General features: G+C 37.5%; 1 protein-coding gene across 6 annotated transcripts in view; it reads right to left on the reverse strand.

Moving 5' to 3' along the window:
- Positions 1–1,264: 1,264 nt before the first annotated feature.
- Positions 1,265–17,471, reverse strand: part of adgrb3 (adhesion G protein-coupled receptor B3) — a 184,601-nt gene continuing 168,394 nt past the window's right edge. For 3 of the 6 annotated variants that reach the window (XM_079854431.1, XM_079854429.1, XM_079854428.1), the window contains 10 exons: positions 17,268–17,334; positions 16,698–16,783; positions 15,937–16,035; positions 14,944–15,115; positions 13,227–13,322; positions 12,376–12,415; positions 6,485–7,143; positions 5,109–5,144; positions 4,432–4,536; positions 1,265–1,626 (listed from right to left, as the gene is read on the reverse strand). In XM_079854431.1, coding sequence (XP_079710557.1) covers positions 1,438–1,626; positions 4,432–4,536; positions 5,109–5,144; positions 6,485–7,143; positions 12,376–12,415; positions 13,227–13,322; positions 14,944–15,115; positions 15,937–16,035; positions 16,698–16,783; positions 17,268–17,334 — 1,549 coding nt within the window. In that variant the 3' untranslated portion in view covers positions 1,265–1,437. The remainder of the gene's footprint in view (positions 1,627–4,431; positions 4,537–5,108; positions 5,145–6,484; positions 7,144–12,375; positions 12,416–13,226; positions 13,323–14,943; positions 15,116–15,936; positions 16,036–16,697; positions 16,784–17,267; positions 17,335–17,471) is intronic. The other 3 variants (XM_079854433.1, XM_079854432.1, XM_079854430.1) reach the window with 1 other exon arrangement.

Consider the following 17,471-nt stretch of genomic DNA (forward strand, 5'->3'; position numbering starts at 1 on the left):
AATAAATAGTGTGAGTAGTGTTCACTGAAAATTCCAAAAAGTGTGGAATACTGGACTATTCATGCACTCAACTGTCGCAGTTTAGTTTTGTAGTAGAGGGGAGACTACTTCATATCTAAAAGCAGAATATCTAAAGTGGACTATTGGAATAAAGTGTCACCTTAAAGTGTTTTGTAGATTTTCTGGTTTGATTCTCTCTCCATACTTAGTAATTTAAGGTACGCCATATGCGGTGCGCCGTTACCCAGAAGTGACTACACTTCCTGTTATTTTTAGCTCCGCGGTGCTATTTTTACAGCCATTGCCGAACACATCTCCCTCTTTCCACTAATGGCCGTTAAAAATTCCCTGTTGTTATTTGCCTTTAGGTCTGACAAGTCATTATACAGCATTTTTCTGCTGCTGTTGAAGGAAGGACTTTGAGAATGAGAATTCGTCCACCGGGATTGGTGTGTCCAGAAAAAGGCGTCAGCAGAGACACGTAGCACGACACAGGAGTAAGTCGACAAGTTCTCTGAAGCAGTACGAACATATTTCCTCTTTTATTTACATTCCTTTTTCAAATGTTAACATTTTTCGCTATAACTCTCTCATCAAGTTGGCATTTTCTCTTTTCTCATTAAAATAAACTTGGCACAAGTAAAACATATGTAGACAAAAGTTTTATTTACACCATACAACATTTTTGATTTTTAAATATTTTATACAGGGCTGCAGATGAGAGAGCTTTACTGAGCTTCCAGGCAGATTCTGCAGTATTAAAGATTTGAAATATATTATTCATAAAAAAGTGAGTATTACCTTTATTGCATTTAAAGCAATGAAGAATGTAGCTTGACAAACATTCATTTTTAAATGACAGAAAAAAATCCTCTTTGCCTCTGAATAGTTGTCTTTTCATATTATAAAGTAAAAAGTGTAGTCATGGCCAAACGGACTTGTTATAAACTTTTTAAAAACCTGCTCAAGTATATACATTGTGTTCCTGGGCTCGTCTCCCGCCGAACAAAAAACCGAACCCAGCCGCCGCTCGTGGGTGGACGTCACGTCGTGTCGTTTTTCTCTTTGAGGTCTCGTCTGGAAAGATAGCGCTTTCGGAACCGAATGTTTTCCAAGTGGTACTTTTGAAACACATGATGTTTTGATATTGTACATGTCTGCCCCCCACTAAATACACGAGTGAGAATACAAAAAAAAAAAAAAAAAAAAGATAACACAGATGTTTTTTGTCTTTTTCTAACATCTTTTTATCCGTCCTTCTTCCTTGTCTTTTTTTTGTTTTGTTTTTTTGAAATCTTATTGGCACATATTGTCCCTGCTATACTCCTAGAATCCAGATATGTCTTTCCAAGGCTGCATGAAAAGTCTTCTGCGTTTTTTGATCAGTGCAAAATATGTCCACCTTCATCCGCGTCCCTGCTAACGCTTCATTATTCCTCAGACTTCTGTCTGAAAGTCTCCCTCCTGGACGTCCAAAGGGAGGCTGACACACTTTTCCCACTCAGCGGTAGTCATCTCCAGAGAGTTCTTTGTGTCTGATTCTAGTACATTCATTGTGGCGTAGTTCTGATATTCACTTGCCGGGTTGAAGCTCTCCCAGGGGTTCTTGTTTTGCATTGCCTTGTCCTACGGAAAAGGACGAGAACGTGCCGTGTTAGAAATAATCTCAAGATGGTTACTTGTGGAGATGCTGTCAAACATAGAAAGTTGCTCATGGACATGAATCATCAAGCTTTAATTCATGTTTTCTTACATCAGCCCTAAAAAATATTTGGACACTTGAAATATATGAGAGTCATTGCATTAGATATAACTTATCAATACAAGTGGCCAACAAACGATGCTGTGCTGGTGCGGTTTTCTTGGAAAGAAATGTCATGTCACTTGGTTTGATATTTTGCTAATTCATTTCATGCAATGACATTCATACATTTGTGTCCCAAAACCATTTTTTGGGGCCGCTGCACATACACATCCAGAGCTCAGTAATCAAAGTGTTTGTCCTGACAGCATGTTTGGAGTGTTTCCAGATTCAGGAACATCTCAGATTTTTCAAGTGAATAAAAACACAGGATCATTTTTTCTTTCAGTGGTTGGTTACTAAGCAACAGGCAGTGAGTGGCAAAGTCCTGCAGAGCTGATTGAACATGGGTAAAAGAGTAACGTGACCAAATGGACACATCGCCAGAAGCTACGACTACACCGGTTATAAACATGCATTGTTAACTTTGTTAACATTAGCTAATGCATGAGGGTTCTTAAGAATGGAACATTTTTGCAGCATTTATTAATCTAGGACTAGGTTAACTTATAAATCAAATTGCTCATTGGCAATTCATGTTCTTTCATAATACATTAATGCTAATTTATACAACTTGAAATGTATGTATACATTAGCATTAGCCTAGATTAATCAATGCAGTTGAGGAGAATTTCACAGTTAGTTCATGAAGCCTAATGCCTTAGTTAATGTTAAAGTTTAGAGCCTCATTGTAAAGTGTTACTCGTGCATTTTGAATCACGATTGTGTCTGGACGCTTGCATCTAATCGCACTTAGCTGCACAATATGGAAATGCCACTTACAAACTGCAATAGAGATTGCATTAAACAGAAATTTCACATCATTGATGGATAATTCAAAATGCTTTCTGTCATATTAACTGTTTAAAAAGGATTTGGTCTATTACCTGCTTTAGAAATATTCTCACGGTAAAGAACGCTAATGCTTTACAAGTGAATGAAAGAGGAGAAAAAGTTTTAAAGCGCCTTTGTGAGTCTACATTGGATTAACAGTCTAAAATGAAATAAATCATGGGATATTTGTTCTTTAAAGCAGGTGACCATATCGCAAAACCTCATTAAAGGAATGGTTCGGCCAAAAATGAAAATTACCCCATGATTTACTCACCCTCAAGCCATTCTAGGTGTATATGACATTCTTCCTTCAGACGAATACAATCATAGATATATTAAAAAATAGCAGTGAATGGAGGATGACATTTTGAAGCACAATAAAAGTGCATCCATCCATCATAAATGTGCTCCACACGGCTCCGGGGGTTAATAAAGGCCTTCTGAAGCGAAAAATATCCATATTTAAAACGTTAAACTAAAATAACCAGCTTCCGGCAAATGGCTGTACGCATCGATTTACGGTGATAGAGTAACCCTTGACCTGACGCATGACGCATTGACAAACGCGGAAGTGCAGAGGATAGAGAAAAACGAAACACCAGTCACGAATTAGAAGTCTAAAACGAGAATTTTTAAAGAGAAATGTCGGAGGAGCTTGAGTTTGTTTGAACCGCGCTAACGCTACTCCTACATTGCGTCAGGGGTTCCTCTTTTGGCTTGCTTAGGCCGTCTGCCGGAAGCTAGTTATTTTAGTTTAAGTTATAAATATGGATATTTTTCTTACACAAACGCATTGCTTGGCTTGCTTCTCTTTAGAAGGCCTTTATTACCCCCTGAGCCGTGGGGGTACATTTATGATGGATGGATGCACGTTTATGGGCTTCAAAATTCCGTCCTCAATTCACTGCCAATAATAAAGCTTGGAAGAGCCAGGACATTTTTTTTAATATAACTCTGATTGTATTCGTCTGAAAGAAGAATGTCATATACGCCTAGGATGGCTTGAGGGTGAGTAAATCATGGGGTAATTTTCATTTTTGGGTGAACTATCCCTTTGACATTTGCACCTGCATTAAATAATTTCAGAATGTGGTTTCAGTGATTCGATCACAATGTCTTGAGAGCACTGGCTTTTATCGAGGCCAAGAGCATTTGGATTGTGATCTGATCACAGAAAATGCATGCTAATTAAATAAAGAAACGTGTCTAAAAATCTCCATTTATAATCAAAGTGAATCTTTCAGTGCCAGTAAGCTGGAGATTGTAACCCAAAATGACACTGAACGCTAGTCTCCTACATGGTGCTGGATGGTGGAATGCAGTTGTTGCAGTTGGCCTGCTCGAATCTAATAATCCCACCGGCCTTACAATTACAGATCATTTGTGCAGCATACTGCGGAAAGCACAGAGAACCTCTCCAATATCTGAAGCAAATCAAGGGTTTTTTGTCCTGTGCATTCGCCAAGCAATGATTAGCAAATAGAAAAAGAAATAATAAGCATGTTAGAAGCTTATGGCCTTGTGTTTGAATGAGTGCATGAGCATGGATCACAATGACGGCTCAGTCGCTCTTCCTCTCTCTCATCCTTTAATACCTCCTCTTCCACCCCCCGGGGCAGGCGGCGTGCTATTTTTCCACATGAATACATTGGGTGGATAACTATTAATTCCTTCAGTCACTCACTTCCTTTGCACAAGACTGGGGCGCCACGAGAAGACACAGCCAAACACAGACAACGCGGCACCCCCCAGTACTTGGTAATGAGACACACTGAACCCCGTTTCCTGTTACTCACCATGCCGCCCATATTTGGTATGTCTCGAAATCGGTCCAGGGTTTGAAATTTCTGATTGAGTTCCTGGAACAGCTCCATATGCCTTTTCCTGGTGTGCATGACTTTCTGCAATGGCAAGGGTAGGAGGGGGGAGGGGAAGGGGTAGGGAGTGGGATTTGGAGTTCAGTCAAGCTGAGAACCAGAACTTTGCAACAGGAAAAAACCTGGCTACTTTCAAAAATTTTATCACCGTATAAAAACGCCGTGCTCACCCTGCAAATTTGTCTGAATGCTATGACAAGGTTATGACAAACGGCACTGGCATATATGAAGGGTCAGTGGTAGCACTTGACATTCAATTTCAGTTTTCGGTAAAGGGCTGAAACGCTCTGGGGGATACTGCAAGTGACCTTAAAAATGTGAAAATATACAGGCTATTTTTTGATTTTCAGCTTGAAGTCAAGGGATGTAAAAGGATAAAATGGGAATATGTGGTGGCTGACAGCATTGCTTTTACGCTAAACCACACAACGCTTCATAAATCGCAGTTGTGTCAGGACATGCTACTCCAATAAGCTTAAGTGCTACACAAAGTAGTTGTAAATTAAAGGGGTGAAACACAAACGCAACAAATGGCCCTTCGCTTGGTGCAACAAAGGCCTTACGCATGCACTTCGCCAAGCAGAGGTTTCACTCACCTCGAAGTCTAGATCCTGGTACCTCGACTTTCTTCTCTGTAAAACCAAGACAAAAAGACAAAAAATAACGTTGTTATGAAACCTAGAGAAATAATTCTGCTGAAATCTGACATTTGGTCCCATTTCTAAGTCACATACGAGCAAGTATGTTTCTTGCACATCAGAGCTAGACTTGTAATCCTTGAAGCTTTTGGCAGGAAATGGTTTCAGCTGTGGATCTGGCTCAAATGTGTTTTCCCTTCAAGGCAGCTGGTCGATACAAGCTTTTCAATGATTCAGTAATGATGAGAGTTTGAAATGTCTTACAGTGCCTCTGCAGTGACCTTTAAGGCCACACAAACTCTACATAAGTACGCAAACGCTTGACCTGTTGTACATACTTAACACAAAAGAAGATATTGTGAAGAAAGTTGGGATCTGAACAACATTCAACCGCTTTGGCTTTCATTATCTGGACAAAGAAAAACAGATATATCGGTAACACTGTACAATAAGGTTCATTAGTTAACTACATTAGTTAGCATGATCTGTAATAAATGCTGTAATAAGTGCAGTTCATTATATCTTTGTTAATGTTAAGTTCAACATTTACTTTATTAAAAGTCAATTCACTGTGAACTAACATTTTTTAGGCTTTATTTTTATTAACTAACATTAACAAAGATTAACAAATACAGTAACAAATGTATTGCTCATGGTTAGTTCATGTTAGTTAACACATTAACTAATGTTAACTAAAGAACCTTATTGTAAAGTGTTACCAATATATCTTCTTTTGCGATCTGCATAAGAAAGTAAGGCTTATGTCAAATAATCACAATTTGGGGTGAACTCTCCCTTTCAAACTGCATGAGATTAAAATTAGCTCTTTTTTAATCATTTTAATTTTGAATCAAAATGTCAGAACGACGTGATGAATGCTGGACTTCTCCAATCATGTAGTCTGCATAAGCTGGATGGAGGCAGATCGATTGTAAGGAAGGGGTCAATCAACAACCACTGGACAGAATCAAAATATGGAAGAAAAGATGTCGCTACTTCTTATTCTTTACAAATTTAACTAACTCCAATATTTTTAATAGTTTTTTTTTTTACTTTTACTTGCCATTTGCCTTTGCCTTAATTTGGGGGATTAAAACAATTTTCTGTGAAGTTGCTTAAAAAAAACTTAATCATGACTTGACGGCAAGATACTCTTCAAACTGACTGTATAGGACATGCTAAACCCTGGCCGCTATAAGACACTTGTGGCAACAGTAAAAATGCGCTGCATTATGAATTGCACTGTTCGGTACACTTGTACAGCCAGAAGCCTCTGCATTGATGTACTTGTGTAAAGTACGCGTCTGCCTAACTGGCTGGATTCGAAGTCGCACCTCTAAAGAGCTCATTGATATAGTTGAACCGGTTTCGCTCCGTGACAGCCCTCCGCTCTCCTCCATTTCTGCCAGGAAGTTCTTCACGGCCGTGCGTGGCTCGAAGGGAAGATTCTGCATGTGTTCGGCCTGGACGGGATACTGCTGTTCCATTCCCATGTGCTCCATCCCCGAGTGGCCGAGGTTAAACTCTGCGCCCATCTTGTAATGCATCAGCCTGTCGTGCGACAGAGAGTCCATAGTCATGCTCATCTTGCTGTCCTCCTTCAGCAGGGTGGGGACGCTGCTGGACCCGGACGCCGAACTGCGAGGCATGACGATGTAGTCAGTCTCCATCTGTCCCGGCTGGGGGTGTCCAGTCAGGTCGTGGACACTCAGTTCCTGCTCGCTCTGCCTGGTGGCGTCGTCCGTACACAGGTATACGGCCCGCCTCATGTCTGCTGTGCTGTCCATACACTGCTCTCCCAGATCGCCCATGCCCATGGACATGTGAAGTCCAGAGGGCTGCTGGATGAGGACTTTAGACATGATGTTGCCAGGCAATGTGGAGTAATTGAGCCCCTCGGGACCTTTCTCGTCCTCCTCATCATTGAGAGAGATGCGGGAGAGGGTGCCGGTGATGGTGGCCGCTCGACAGGAGCCCATGTCTTTGTGGAGGGCTGCGGGTAGAAGGAATATCATTAGTAAAAATGTGTGATGCAAAAAAAATACGCTGTTTATAAAGAACTGATTCAAAAGTTAAGCACAGATAACCAAGCAACAGAACATTTCATAATAGATTGGGCACATCACGGCCCTAGTGAGAGTTTGTTGACACAAGTGACTAACTTGTACAGCTACAATTCTAGCTGTGAAAAAAAAAAAAAAAAAGAGAGACAGACTTAAACAGATTCAAAAGAGTTACACTATTTTGACTGTCCAACTTTAGACATTAAAGTAACTTTACATGTCAACTAACATTAGTATTAGAAGACTGTTAGGTTAGGATTAGTAGAATAAGTCGATGTACTTGCAAAGTTACTTCTAGTCAATAGAATGTCTGTTGGGGAGCATCAAAATAAAATGTTAGCAGATTTTAAGCAAACATCCTACTAATACTTGAATAACTGCTAGTTGACACGTTGTTACTTAGTAGGATGTCTAAAGTGGAACATCGAAATTATGTGTTACCAGAATAACTGTTCATTCTGGTTGAATCATATGTCATGCTGTGGGCCAAAACGTTTAATCGGCATGAACCAATTTAATTAATACAGAAAGTGTGTTCTTTTAAAAGAGACCAAAATTATGCCTGTAATACAAATGAGTTTTGATCTACAACAATCGTAGCTTGGGTATTTCACTTCTTAGGTTTTATTAAAAAAAGCAGGATTGACTATCAAGACTTTTGGGGTTTGACCATGTGCTATTTGAACAACTTCACCACCAAGATTTGCTGGTGAACAGCATGGTTGTGCCTAGGGCAGTGCGATATCACGATTTTTGATTGTGGATGATTAAAATGTCTCCACGATCCTCTTTTGAAGAAATATCGCGCTACAATGCATTGTATTTGCAGTTCTGGCGCCTCTGTCCGGACATACTCAACAACGTGACGTACATTCACATTACATGTTAACGCAGAAGTAGAGTTATACTCACGGGACACTTTAATTCACATAAGTACACTATTTGCATGTGCTTTAAAGCCTTGCCAGTTAAACATTTGATTCACCTGCTGATGCGCTGTTCTAACGTGCACTTTTCTGAGCGCACGGGCACTAAAAGCCTGTCAAACAGCGCCTGGTTACCGGACCAATTTATCTTTCGAGTCTTATTGCACTAATACTGTCAAATACACACACGTTTTACATAAACACAGTTGGTTATGTCTAAAGTGAAAGCAAACTTTTTAGAGAAAGTCGGGTGCATGTCATATGCATGTTTATTAGATGCGTGCCGGTCTTAAAGGGACAGTAGCCTAATAGTAAACATGCTGCCGCTTGTCCTTAAAGGGATAGTTCACCCAAAAATGAAAATTCTGTCATTATTTACTCACTCTGATGTTGTTCCAAACCTGTATTCATGTCTCTCTTGTGCTGAACACAAAAGAAGATATTATAATGCGGCTATCCAAACAGTTGCTGGTCCCCATTGACTTACATAGTAGAAAAAAATATACTAATGGAAGTCACTGGGGATCCGCAACTGTTTGGTTAGCCACATTCTTCAAAATTCAAAATTTATTCGGGTTTAAAACAACTTGAGAAAGTAAATGATGACAATTTAAATTTGGGGGGGGGGGGAACTAGGCTATCCCTTTAATGTTAATCACTCACTGCTCTTGACTGAGAACTTTAATAGTAGCATTAATAAGAATCAATGCATAAAGTCTATTTTATTTTCATATTTGTTCATTTAATTTCTTTCTTGAATGCTACTGCTAAATACAGCTACTGTAGCTGAAAACAAAGCACTGTTTATTTCATTTGTATACTATGTTGTGTATATGCTACTGTATGTGTAGCTTTGTCATTATTATATTTGTTATTAAAACAATAAGAACAAAAATATTTATCTCCGCCACTTTGGCCTCAATGTCTGCCTTTTCTTTTTTACCTTGTAAGGCTTTGTTTTTAAAATGGAGACATTAGTTTGGCTGTAATGCTCAGTCACTTGCAAAATAGTAAAACCAACATGAAAAAGAATCGTGATAAAATCGATAAGATATTTTTCCATATCGCCCACCCCTAGTTGTGCCAGTCCATCAGCACTAACCATCTAAGCTGATCTTTTCAACAAGGACTATCCATTCACCTCCTTTACAACACCTGCTGTTAAAGAAATGTGTCCATTTTTAGACTGGATTGATTCTGTTCACCTGAAAGAGCCACACACATCTCCAGATGCAATGTCAGAAGAAGCATCAGCACTGAGAACAGCCTGTCCTCTGCAGCACAGCTCTATCTCCACAAATCCATAAGGGAATTACTGCCACTGTTCATAACAGAACAACAAGGAGACCAGAGGACAACAACGCCTGGTCCACACTAATGCATCACACAACATGGCGTCTGAGAAGCATAGCAGAATACTGATAGAAGAACACAGGAAGGGCTTCAGGCTCAGGACAAGGACTCTCAGGGTGAATCTCATCAAATCGGTCAACATGTCCTGGTCATATAATATAAGAAAGAAACTTAGTCTTATTTTATGACCATTACATTTAGCATTATTTGCATGGCAATAAAGAAAAGTTCAAAGAAATCTTGTTTTTAAGGTGCAAAAAGAATGAAAAACATTTAGAATTTAAATTAATATGTAAATGCTTTGTACTGTCTTTATGTTTTCATGTATAAAACTTGCAATATAGTTTATAAAAATAATGCATTATGATCATGTTAATATTTCTCACTAATAGGTATTTTATTTAAAATAGTAATAGTCCAAAAAGAAATAATATGAATAAGTTCAGATGCAAAAGCCTCTAAGTGCCATCTGAACTTTTCTTCTAGAATGATAATTTTTTATCAAGTTTGTATATTTAAGTTCAATAATTGCAAATTACCTATTAGTTGCCATTTAAGTGAAATTACTTTACTTAAATATACAAGCTTTATAAAAATGATCATTCTAGAAGAAAATTTCAGATGGCACTTAGAGGCTTTTGCATCTGAACTCTTCAATGAATTAATTATATTTTATTTATTTTTATTTAGAGGTAAAATATGACTTAATTTTTATGAGACTCACACTTCTTGTTTTTGGCAGTCAAAGTAAAACCTTGGATTAAAGTTTTATTATGCTGTCCTAATGAAGGACACACCATGTCAGACAATATCACCTCTGAGCTGATCTTAATCCAGTTTTAATAAAGAACACTAGAGTCAGAGCGCTGTTATATTACACTTAATTTCAAAGCGAAAACAAAAGGCTTAGCAAATTGTGTTACTTGCTACATTTCAGGGCTACAGCGTAGGCTAATTATCTGATTTACTGTGCCCTTGTTACTCAACTGTGTTTTATTATTATTATTGTTTTTAAATAGCATTTGCCATAAGTGAAGATTCACACACACAAATTCAAACAACTGTCATGACATGCAGTTCAAGTAATTTAGTGGCTCATATCGATGTCAAAATGAGCTCTGGCTGTGATAAGTGAGGAACTTTTATCAGTTGCTTGGTTTCTATTTCTGTGGCGTCACACTGTGTATCTCCACCTATAGTGAAATCTAATTGGTCTTAATCCCACACACAACTGTCTAATTGACTGTGCTTGTGTTGTATAGTGCAACATTTTCGCCTTCGGTGCAGACGGACAAATGTGGAAATGTGATGAGAGCTACATAAAAACTGAAAAATGGCTCTAATGAAGACGTCACACTGTTTTAAACTTTGTAGGCTGGATGTCAGAAGAATAGCATTTTTTTTTTTTTTCAAACAACATTTTTCAGTATTACAATAAAATGATTCTGTCTAGACCTTGAAACAAAAATCTTGTTTTGAATGAATTTCAAGGGACTAAAAAGCTTCATTGTTCTTCACCAATCGTTTACTTCGGGGAGACAATTAAACAGTACACTCATGGATTCATGTTTATTCCACACGGCAGCCTAGATAAAGAGGAACTAAAGATAAAAGAGAATGACATATGTGGAATAAAATAACTATGATTCATTCTGATTTTGATGTGCACAACTTCAACATATGGACATATTTTAAAATATTTTTTTTTTACTGAAGTACTTTGCAAGTGTTTTACGAAACTTTAAAGACTGAAATTGCCAGGACATTTGTGAGCTTAATAATTTAAACACAATTAAATACATCTGAATTAGGTTTATATATTGTTAACCCTTAAATGCATAAATGTTTCACCAATCATTATTACATATTCGGGTCTTTAGCGACCCGGATCTATATCTAACACGGATGGATCTCTACCAGTTGTGATAATATAAAACTCTCCTGATATTAGAGTAACAATTACAGAAGAATAAAATAAAGCATATTTTGTTACCTTTTGGAGCTTGGAAGGGTTCAGTTTGAGCAGATGTTTTATACCATCATACTGTCCTCATCAGAGCTCATTTCCCAGTACATTCAGCATCTGGCTTATATTCGCCATCTCAAACATATTCTCAGAACTATCATTTTCAACATCTTCAAAATCGATATTTAGATCACTAACAGCTTCTTCACCAGATCCACCATAAGTGACAGTGACAGTAATATTTGATTGTGTTCAGTTCTTGCTCTGCAGTAAATCACTGAGACATTTCAAGTTTTGCTGATGATATTTCCTATTCTTTTGTTTTCTGCCTGCGGTAACTGTGAGTGAAACGTCACTTCATCATTGTGTATCAGACATTGCCGCCGTGTGAAATAAAAGTGAACTGCACTTATTCAGTCATCAAAGATTAAATTATAGTTGTGCAGAAAAAATATAATAAATAAAAATAATTAATAGGAAAACAGGCATTTTTCTAAAATTGTAGAATTTTTTTCTTTTTATATTATTTATAATGAATTGATTGAGGAATACTGAGAATGTTGATTTCGAAAAATTAATGAGGAGGGTAATGAATGACGCCCCGGGTCCCAAGGTATGCGTTTAAGGGTTAATGCAATAAAAGAAGTATGAATTCAATATTCTGTGAAACTAAAAAGAGGGAATTAAAAAATAATAATAATGATGTCCAAACGATGTATGTATCAGTATATATAAAAAAACTCTACACTTCATCTATGAAAACGATCACATTGGATGATTATCCCGGTTCCACAGGGACTTCTCTGTGATTCTGATGTGCAACCCAACCCGCATGTTTATTCTCTTGGGCCTTTTTTTGGCCCAAGAGAGTAGAAGTAATTAGGAAACGCATTAATAGTGCACCATCTGTTTCTTACCTGATCGACATGCGATGTCCACGTCTTTCTCAAAATCCGTCTGTGGAAAAGAGAAGCAGAAAAAGCCATTGTAAAATTAGACATGCAAGAGGAGTTCGGTTTAGACAGTACTAAAACATACAAACTAAAGCTTTATTTTAACTTGGACAGCTGCAGACATAAAAGCATTTTCCTGTTTAATCAACTATGTAAAATTAGAATAAGTCCAACATATATATGCTATCATGGGATTATTCTAAAATGGTACGATTTTACTGGCTTGTGTCTGCAGTCAGACCACGTCCCACAGCCTCACAGAGAAAACCGTCGTCTGTCGAAACTATTTATAAATAGAGTCAGATTATTCAGGTATCACAATAGAGGAGCCATCGACAGTGCCGAATCAAAGACAGTCTGCACATTGGAGGCCTCATTATAGAGGAATGCTTCTAGTAAAGAAACTTTAAATCAAAACATAAATGAGAACTGTGATCATTATGTGCCAGTGGTTCGGCGCGGGTCACACATCTCCGGAACCATTTTAACAGCAATTACTCCCTCAAGCAAGTGACGGATGAGAAGGACCGGTGTGAAATATGACAAATGGGTCCCATCAGAGAAAGGGAAAGGCCAGAGGAAAGCCAAAGGACATGGATACAAGATTTGATGTTCTTAATTAACCAAAGACAATACTCGAAATCCTGTCATAACCGTTTAAGCAATAACACTGTATAACAAAGACTCTTATTAAATCAAGAGGACACAGCACATACATCTAATAGCATCATGCCAAATGCAAATGTTTTATGAGGAGAGCATATTTTCAGCTGGGTTTGTGGCTGTACAGTGTAAAAATGAGTCTGGTTTCTTACCATGATCTGTGCATGCCCGTTGGGGAAGGTACCGGTCGCATCAGCATTCATGGGGTCTTGACAGTTTCTTAAACGACATCTGAAGGCATCTTGGACCTGTGAACAGACATTTTATTCACTGTTGAACCTCAGCAAGAACACATGTTATCATAATGTACAAAACATTTCAGAAAGGCACATTGCTTCAGGATTTGGTCGGAAAGATTTTTAAAATGTTTTTGAAAGAAGTCTCTTATGCTCACCGAGGCAGCGTTTATTTGATCAGAAATACAGTAATATTGTGAAATACTATTACAATTTCAAATTAACTTGTTTTTATGTTGTTATATATTTTAAAATGAGATTTATTGATTTTAACATGCAGATTTGATGCTCAAGAACCATTTCGCATCATTATACATCTGTTTAAGATTAGCGTTTATTGACACCACATTTATTTCAAATAGAAATCTTTTGTAGCATTATAAATGGCATTATAAATGTCTTTACGGTCACTTTTGATCAATTTAATGAATCCTTGCCATATTCATTTCTTGAAAAAAAAATCGTACTGACCCCAAACCTTTGAACAGTAGTGTATAAAACATAATTAACAAGCAACAAATGCAACAACAAATGCCTCTCATCCTTTTTTATGCTTATTGAAATAACCAGATTGTTCCCTGCAGGGGGTAAAAGTAGGATATCCAACTATTTAAAGTCAGCGTTGGGTAAGTTACTCTAAAAAAGTCATTAATTACAAGCTACTTCAACAGTGTAATTAGATTACTGTACTAATTACTTTCTCTGAAAAGTGTTACATTACTTATTACTTTCTAAATTCCATATCAACCTCGAACAGTTAAACAATACAAGGATAGACATGAAACTGCTCTTAATTCTTTCAAATAAATAATATAAAATTGCATAAATTATTCTTGAACTGACCAAAGTATTTAAAGGGAGAAGGTTACATTAAAAACATTCATTTTAACATTAAACGTTAACATTTTGTTAAATCCACAGTTTTTTATAGAATTGTTCTGAAGTCTACACAGCATTTAATGCAATTACATCAGACGCAACTGTAATTAAATAACAGAAATATTAAGATTAATACCTTACTTTTTCAAGGGAAAAGTAATTAAATTACCATAACTGATTACTTAGTAATGAGTTCTGAGAAAACAAGATGTTAATTGAGGGAAAATTTTGTTTAGGTATTTGATTTTATTATCAGGATGTTATTGGACTTGAAGGGTACCAGAAGGTGCCTAGCAGACGTGATTTCTAAATGACAGATACAATAAGATCATCAGAGATTCAGGGATTCATCTGGGGATCAGTCAGGACACTGGCAGATTTTAAGGGTGAGTTTGGCTGGTCTGAAAGTGGCTTTGTGAAATAAAATCACACCTACTAGTACTCATGGTGGTACTCACATTAATGACTACACGGTTCTGACCAAAATGTGACTTTCTTTCTTCTGCAGAACGACTTTAATTGTACTCTAAAAGAAATTATATTTTGTGTTCCACAGAAGAAAGGAAATCATACAGGTTTTGGACACGTTGGTAATTCAATGATGACAGAATATTCATATTTTGGGTGAGCTATTCCTTTAATGAAAACTGGGCAAGGAGTAAAAATAACTGGACCTTTGAATCGATAGAAATGATCGATATAGTCTGTTGAAATGCTGAAGAATAGTTAGGGATTTGAATGGTTCCAGCCCTACCTCTCTTCTGAGGATACAGTGGACCATGACTATGACAAAGCCTTGCAGAGAGTCAAAGACTGCGAAGAGGATCTGGAATAAAATGGAGCGTTTGTCCGTCATGGCCAGCACCGCAGACATCCAGGTGAGCGCTAACAGAGGGAGCACAACACAGGAACTCCACAGGGAGGCCCTGACACACAAAGAGACATGGTGGAATGAACAACAAAAACCACTGCATTGTGGCCTTGGTCCCAAAAATATTTTTAGCCATTCATTTCATAAAAAGGCATTGAACTCACACACAATTCAATAACAAGCTCTTGAACAAACCAACCAGCTTTCAGATACATCAGAACATTGCAGTCTTTGATTTGAATTCAAATAAAAGTAAATAATCTCAAAAAAAAAAACAAAGGGCAATTAAATATGTTTGTGAGGAAATTATGAATGTTGAATAAGCATTATGAATGACTCTTGACCAGTACTTGACAAGTATAAAATACATAAATATATATTATATATACACATAAATATACAAAATAAAAATAATATTTATATACTAGTTTGAGAGTGTAGGGAGGCTACATTGCTTTTATAAAAATGAAAAATCAAACTGACTGGCTCCTGATGCTTGATAATCTCAGATCTCATGGTTGGTTTGTCTTGCAGGGTTATTTGCTATTGTGAAATAGAAATTTTTCTATGGAAAAAAACCTTTTACAGAAGTCTACTGTTGCGCTCTATAGAACATATACAGTGAAGAGAAGTTAGATTTTGTTTGCCAGTTTCATAACAGATGAAAGCATGCACATGTCTACATTCCCATCATCATCAAGAGAACTGCAAGCAATTAATTGTTCCAAAAGAGTGTCAACATATTACAGAGAACAAGAGCCAGCTGTTCATTTAACACCTACACAATCTCCTTCCCCAAGGCAAGTGGAAGGACACACACACACAGACAAGCTTATTCAGCATAATCGATTTGCTGAGGCATTGGTGGGTACTTACATGGCATTGCTGGCCGTTGTTGCTGATAAAGCAGTAGTTGAGACAACGCCACATTTGGCACATTTTAAAGTTAGTCCTGTATGGGGCTCGCTCATCTGCCTGCAGGACAGCCAAATAACCAGACAACGCAAAGAGAACATATTTACACAGTGATCTGATTATACCAGAACAGAAGTGTGGATGTTTCTTTTGGAGATAAGGCCCTTTGTGGACATCATCAAAGGTGAAGAGAGTAATTTCTGCACATTTAGTAGCACCAGAATTTGTATCAATTTGTTTGAGCAGCCGTACTGGGCTGGAAATATCTCGATTGGCTAACTAATGGTGTGAATTTGGATCGGATGACACTACAGCTCTGTTTCAAAACCTGATGAGGTCTCTGTCAACATAGGCGAATACCTTTTAAGGCAGCTTAGCGTGAAACACAGTCTATTCTGAAACAGTTTGACGTTAGCATGTTGCTAAGAAAGAGTAGATGTGCTTCTTTTCATTAGCTCATTTCCACTCCTAGTTAACTGACAAGACATTAGGAAGCAGCAACAAGCATGCGAAGTTGCTGCGAGCTGTTCAACATAGCAAGCTGTTTTGATAGAATACATTTAACAGCCAACCAACTTCTAATTTCAACTGGTTTCCTTATTGAAAATACATTTTGTATTAAACTGTCAGGAACCCAGGAAACAGGTTTTGGAACAGAGCTTATGAGTTTGACATTTTTTGTTATGTATGTGTTTGTGCAATATTGCTAAATTGGCACTTACCCTGCTCTATGTTTAAGTTTCTTATCCAGGATCCCATCTCTCGAAACCAGTTTATTAAACACCAGAATGCCAATCACCATGTTTACCTGTACACACCAACACAAACAGTAACACTGTCAGGACCTGATCTTATCAAACTGCAAAAGTGTAAAAGTTCAGTAAATTAACCATACACTGTTTATAGCAGTGACTAAATGTAAAAGCTTTCCTTGAATAAAAAAATAATACATTCATAGTGCTTTTCACTGTATTTGAGTATTTTACAACTTAGCTTTAAAAGTACAACAATACAAATATAAATCTACTGTTTAGTGTTGTGCAGAAGCATTGTTGTGTGAATCTGTGCCACATTACATCTTAATTCAGTCTAGAAACAAACTGCTTAATGATGCATATAAATGACAGGGGTCACACAATCCTCATACCGTTCTATAATGCAGCGAGGCAATTTTCCATTTCAACATTGTCATGCTAGACTAGTCCAGTAAATGACATAAAACATTACAAAAACCACTGGTGTGTGTAGTTATGACTGGTAAATGACAGTAAATAAACAAAGTGTAAAATTACCAGCACCACTGCAGCGGCAGGTCCCACAAATGCATAGAGAAGACCACCTTCCAGAGATAGCCAACAGCTGCAAACACACACAAAAAAATATCAGCAAATCTTGCATAAAATGTAACATCCAGCATCAACTTAATGGGGCATGGCAGTACACAGTCGTATCGTCCTTGAGTGTCTGGGGATCTGGAGCCATATGCCATGGTTCTA

This window comes from Squalius cephalus (genome assembly GCF_949319135.1).
Source record: "Squalius cephalus genome assembly, chromosome: 21".
NCBI classification, from domain to species: Eukaryota; Metazoa; Chordata; class Actinopteri; order Cypriniformes; family Leuciscidae; genus Squalius; species Squalius cephalus.